Raw genomic sequence first — 6,659 nt, forward strand, 5'->3', positions numbered from 1 at the left:
GAAAGAGACCAGTCGTGTCAAAATCAACGGATTCAGAATGTCCCTTCACGATATGAGAGTGGACCTTGGAGAGCTCACAAAAAGAAGCAGGATTCGTGAAAGTGTATTGGGGAATTCAGAAGTGCAGACAGGAGGTAAGTCAAGTATTAAATTATTATCCCGTGTCATGTCATGTTTCGACATCTTATATCATGGGCATATTTCCCTTTCTGTTACGTTGGTATAAAATATCTTGAAAACATCATGCCTATAGCAGATAGCCTGGAGTTTCCTCTACAAAGTCTTGGTTATGACACCATATGACGTCATTAAAACAGCCATCTTGGTTCCGCCATTTTGGGTTTCACGCCAACCCCGAGTAGGCCGTTAGTGAGATTTGTTTTCAAAGTTATGAAACGGGGTTTTGCTCTAGGAAGCTTAAATAAACTTTTAAACAGCTGTTCATTTATCCCTCGGGCAATTTTTTTTATGTGAACACTACTTGCCTACGTTTCTTGACGTTGAATGTTTTTTTAAAAGTTTTCATCGCTTTTTGACATCATGAAAAAATAGTCTCCATCCCCCAAACTTGAAACTAAACTGATTGACTTAATTGTTAAGCTAGTGTTTTATTTGACCATTATAATATGTTTTATTCTAGCAACAGAAGAAGACAACACCTTTCTCGAGGAATATCTTAATAGCCAAAGGTCTGACAGAAGAAAGGCAATCTGCCAAGAAATCGAGAAAACCATGAACACTTTCAAGGTGAACGGTCTCCGGATGTCACTGTGTCACATGCGAGCCGAGCTTGGCGGTCTTAACGAACACCGTCTATCAGATGAACGGCTTGAAGAGGAGCTCAATAAGCCACGTGGTGAGGTTTTTTTAAGTAAATTATGTACCAAAATTATTTACATCTTATTGCAAACTTCTGTGTTACTGTTCCAAGTATCTTATCAAAAGAACACATACAACAACACGAAACATGGAAAAATAGAATTTCGAAGTTCTACTGAATTTCGCTAAATCACTTAAACGACGATTATACAAAATAGCTACACGTGAGATTTTACCTTAAGTTTACCTGGTTCTTGTGAACTTTGAAACCCATTTTCTCAGGACCTAACAATGAACTGTTGTTTGTTAATACGGATAACTACTTACATCTTTAGCTTTTAAAATGGGTAAAAAAAAAACGCAATAGGATTTAAATTATTATGGTACTCGATTTTCGTCCAACCAAAATTAATATTACTCCATTTCCTGACGTCTTAAACCATTTTTATCTTTCAATTAGTAAAAATTCGAGTGGTATCAAACACTGATAAAGTGTTAGAGGAATTATGTCACGATTTTTTAGGTCATTTTTTCTGATGTAAAAATATTACTTTAATATTGAAAGAACCTTGAACAAAAAAAAAATACCGAAGATAAGCTTGGATGGTTACGACTGAGGAAGATTAAGATGGACTACGAACAACCGCAAAAAAATGCGCCAGTCGTGACATATATTCCTTGCATTTGTCTTATTTTGGTGTTGCTTTTTTTATAGGCTTGGCGTTGAACTCAAACGGCTTCCAGAGCTGGAAACAGAAGCGAAGGCGGACAACAACTGCAATACGTAAATTCATCAGTGACTTTTCAAATTAGGGCCCAGTTGTACAAATGATGGACAACGCTATCCACCGGACAAATCACCGTCCAAGAAATATAGAGAATGCGAGAAAACAGTTGCACTATCACTGCATAGTCATATATCCGCTAGCTGGACAGCGTTATCCAACCTTTGAACAACTGGATGCCCATGATTTGTTTTCAGTAAATACGTGTCACATATAAACCTAGAATAAATGGCCTAGCTCGCCACAGTCTCCCTGTAACTCAGTGGCTAGAGCATCCGACTGATGTGCGGAAGGTCATGGGTTCAATTTCCGCCGGGACTCAGATTTTTCTTTGTCTCAGGCTCTTGACAAGAGAAAACTACATCTTTCCATGTTTAATATATTTATTTCTGGATAATTTGTGTAGTGTTATTGTGTATTATGTCATTTCAGTCGGGGTACACAAGTAGCTCTTATCGGTTGTAATCCTGTTTCCGTGAAATAATCGAGCCCACGATTTTAGCCAGATACGTCGCTAAGCAACAAATCCCTTCGTTTCTCTCGACTAGTTGTATCCTTCGGGTGTCATGACATCGTTCAGTGCTCACGAATGCTCGTGTCCAGCTTTGATTGGATAATAAAAGTCGAACACTCTTCGGGTGTTCGTGCCCAGTTTTAATTGGATAAAAAAAAGTCAAAAACTCTTCGGATGCTCGTTAGAAAGTAAATTCGGAGGAGTCGCCGGAAGATGCATTTGTTCCCCGACCGATTGACTTGTTCATCAAAGACGTAAACATAGAGCGGTGTTCGTTTGGCTGTTGAAAGATTTTGGTTTTTTTTTAAGCAAATTAGTTTCGGATTTCTTTTTAATAACTCTGTTAATTGGTTAAAAACCAATTTGATTAATAAGAAGAAAAACCAGATTAGTCCTGACTTGGCTCAAGTGACTCGGTTGTTTTCCCGCGCCTGGTACCGGTCGTTTCCCTCGCATGTTGCATGTTTTCCCGCGGCTGGCACCGGTTACGTGTTCAGTATCGTGACTGGTCAAATGCGTTTGATTTTTTCGGTTACGTTTGTAAAAAGTCATTAGAAGACCGCTCTTTTAGCAAAGGAAATAATTTGAACTTGATTTATTACTGCTTGCGTGTTTAGAGCTTAATTGTTGTTTTTTTAATCAAATTGAAGAAATACTTGTTCTTTTAAGCAAGCTTCATGATTGTTGACAAGTGTTACCTTGCATTTGTTATTGAAGAACACCCAATCATAGAATAAAACAAGGATCTTATCTTGTTAAAACTCTTGTGTTTGCGTCAAAATGAGACGGATATATACTATATATAGTTTTCATTTTTACACAAATGAAACTCATTTTCATGTCTTGATCAGTTTTGCACCAGGCGTTGTGTTGAAACAAAAGCTCTAGCCAATTTAGTTTAACAGGATTTAGGGGAGAGGGAGAGGGGTCAATCTTAACTACCAAGATGTTTTTAAGGAAGGTTTTTGTAAAACAGAGGGCATCCAACGTTCCAAAATCGTTTACCACAAAATACCGTCTTAAGCATTCTCTTAGCAAGGGCTTTGTAACATCTGTACTTAAGATGGACCTCTCTGGTTATGTATTTAGGGCGCGTGATGCATGATACACGACGTCTGGCATGGGTTTTTCTATAATCAAAGCAAGCGCTTGTCGACTTTGTATTTGTGTAATGTAATAATTTAGTTGCAATAAAAAGCACGGCTTTTAAAGTCAAGCACCTTTGTACCCTCTTTTATGGCGTTTTATAGTAAATTTTTTATTCACGGTAAATGCATAACTCCCGAGATGCAAGCCAGGGCAAAAATGTGATTTATCCTCCTGACTGCCTGCCAGACATTTAATGTTCCGTTAGCAAAAATATATTAAAAAAAACTCTCAGAGTTGCAAAGAAAGATAATGAATGTAAGATTTACGGGATTCAAACCCGGTATAAACGTTCTTGGTCAGAGAGTTTAGAGTGTTACATGAACATATATCATCTAGCTGATAACATTCTTTTTACTCGGCACACCAAAGAGAAACTGCATGTTGACCCATCTTGCCAGAAATAACTAAAAGGCTCGGAGCTTACAAAGGTGGGGATGCGACCCCCCCCCCCCCCCCCACCACCACCACCCTTAAATTAAATCGACAATAATATTAAAAAATACGGAAGGGGAGGGGGGGGGGTGTTCTGGGAAATACCTTAAGGTTACAATTGTTAGCGGCCACTAATTTTGAGCAAAATTTAGCGACTATCTAATTTAGCGATTTTCCGAAAATTAAAAACAAAAAACAGTGACATCGTGTAAACCAGTTTTTAATAAATATAAATGTTCCGTAAAAGAACAAACTTACTGGAAATAATTTTCATTGCCAGAAAGAATAAGCAAATGGACTTTCTGTAAGTCAAGAGCCACAGTCGAAATATTTGTTTAGGCTGCTTCTGAGTTTACAGTTTTAACAAAAGCAGTGAAAGTGGTCTGAAACGTTACGACGTATACATTGAAGAATTACTGTTCGTTTCCGATACAATATCGATGTAATATTCCAGTTCTGAAGCTGTTGCATACTTCGGTTTTCTGTATGCATTCTGGCGCTGAAACTTTTCAAGTGAGATGGCAGGTCTGAATGCGTCGCACAAAATCCGATACTGTTGCCAAGATGGGACTGTCCCATTGTCACTTCTTTTCTGTCGCATTTGAAAAGAACTCGTGGACTCGGAAGACTTCAGATGCGGAAACCGTGAATGAAAAGGGGCTAGGTAATGAGGGCTAAGGTTATTTGCGGTGTTTCGCGGCGATTTTGGATTTTTATCAGTCTGAACAAGTTCCTCTTGATTTTCGAAGAGTATAGTACGGACAGACGATCTTCTAGACATGTCGTTCGGGGTTGTCATGGGAGGCTTGGGGGACAGGTCGCTTCCCAGGCTGTGGGAACTACGCTGAATGTCCGCGGCTTGATCATTGTTGGTAGCTTGTTGGAGCGTAAATGAAGGTATTTCATCGCTTGCAAAGACGCTTGGATCCTCTTGAAACGACAAATGCTTGTCTACGTTGTTCAAACTTATAAACTCAGTAGAATTTCCAGAGCAACTTTTAGAATCTTGTCCGCTCGACAACTCCCCAGAACTGTCCAAAGTTTGCTTCCGACTAGATCGGTCGTTCTTGTTTCTATTTTTAATCTTTTTTGCCTTACCTTTTCGCAAAGGTGTAGAACCGTTCTTGGGGACCTTAGTTACCATTGTTGTTTTAGGTTTGCGTGGCATTTGATAATGTCTGGGCTTTCCGAAACCATATCGCCCTGTCTGTGGTCCATATTGATCGGTTTTGGCAGAATTTTGGCCATAAACTCGTCTCAGAACATTCTCCCCCTTTCCTATCCTGTCATTGGCAGAAAGATACAGGATCTTAAAGCCAGAGTTCAACCTTTCCATATCATTACGGTAATGATGGAAATTCTGTATGTGTTCATAGCAATCCGGCACAAGATTTTGAATCAATTCTTCGTGTTTCTTCTCTGCCATAGGGTAACCCAAACTATGGTTAACTTGACCGTTAACCGGCGTTTGTGCATTGTAGCACCTCTTCAAGTCCTCTTCGCCGATTGTTGGCTCTGAGCGAAATGAAATTGTGCGGAATGCGTCCTTCATTCTTTCAATAAACGATCTGTGTCTGAAATCCTCAAATTCTGCAACGTCGCGGTTTTGCGCCGAAACAAGACCGCGGTTTACACCAAAAGGGAAATCGCTTCTTGCAGAAGAGTTTGCAACGCTGGTTTTTAGCTTTCGCACTCCGTACGAAGTCGCAGCCATTGAGCAATCAAGGCGAATAGTCAGCACTCAAAAGCTTACGATGGCAACGAAAGTATTGAATGTGCAAATAAGTGATTGAAGCACGGGATAATTTCATTAAGTAAACAGAGCATAATAAAAGCCTTTTTTACAAAGCTTGTTTGACAAGAATAACGCAGATTAAAGGATCACTTTGATACTTCTGCAAAAAGAAATACTTGATAAAAATGATAAATATAAAAGCAACAGCTCGAAGTCGTTTAACCAACTTAGCCCCTACTCTTTTTTTGTCGAGAATTCGTGGCACGACTAGTAAATTCCGTTGTTGGAGTTATGTAATTAAAGAAAATGTAATAACTTGTTGACGGCTACTGTAAAAGCTAATTTTAAAAGAATTTCGTTTGTCCTCGGAGATTAACGAAGTCCTGGAAATCTGTTACGAATCCTGATTATCTCAAGGCTCAATTACCGCTGTTCGACCGGAACATGAGCCGCGCGACCGGACTCAAGAAAGGAGCGTGCGTATTGAACAAATTGCTTGTTATTTACAAGAGAAGTTAAAATTCATTTTCTTATTTATTCAAATGACTGAAAGGAGTGACGCCACATAACTTCACATGTAAAGCCGTGGTTACCACCGGTAAATAAGATTCAAATGTTCGAGACTGGACAAACACGTTAGATAACTATCTGAAATGCACGTTTTCGCAATAAAGCACGGCGAATCTATAGTACATCCAAAATATATTCGTTTACCTTTATTCAAGCAGCCTTTCGTAAATAAATTGTTGCAAAAACTTTTAAACCCTCGTTTTCAAACACCCAACCTATTATAAAGTTTCCACTGTCAATATAAAGCAATTCTATCGGGAGTATAAAGAGACCAATGCCATGAGACATTTCGCGTTTCACGCCTAAAACTTAATGCAAATCACAACCCTAGTAATCCTCTCTTGTCTAGTCTATTATATACATTTAGACTAGTATTGTGCACAGAGATGTTCTTTACCCAGTTAGATGCAAAGAAACAAAGATATAAACTATGTAACGCAAGAAAAGCTTTTTACAAGGTATTAAAGAATTAAAAAAACAAAACAAAAAAAACATGAACCCAGAGAGCAACAGATAACAGTTGTAACCATTTATTCGCCAACTGCACTCTTAAAACGGCTAAAAGTTGTCTTTTTCGTTGGTAGAAAACTTAACTAAAGTCTTGAGCGCTCTTGATGTCTGGATCGTAGTTACATTGAGCGAGCACTCGGCACTT

The 6,659-nt window shown here is 38.8% G+C and overlaps 1 protein-coding gene across 1 annotated transcript; it reads right to left on the reverse strand.

The window, feature by feature from the left end:
- Positions 1-4,001: 4,001 nt before the first annotated feature.
- Positions 4,002-5,446, reverse strand: LOC144638481 (uncharacterized). Its single transcript, XM_078497680.1, has one exon. It carries the CDS (start codon positions 5,411-5,413, stop codon positions 4,091-4,093), a length of 1,323 nt encoding a protein of 440 aa, XP_078353806.1. The 5' UTR covers positions 5,414-5,446; the 3' UTR covers positions 4,002-4,090.
- Positions 5,447-6,659: the final 1,213 nt, after the last annotated feature.

Source organism: Oculina patagonica, chromosome 14 (genome assembly GCF_052425735.1).
Source record: "Oculina patagonica isolate OP01 chromosome 14, crgOcupat, whole genome shotgun sequence".
Lineage (NCBI taxonomy): Eukaryota > Metazoa > Cnidaria > Anthozoa > Scleractinia > Oculinidae > Oculina > Oculina patagonica.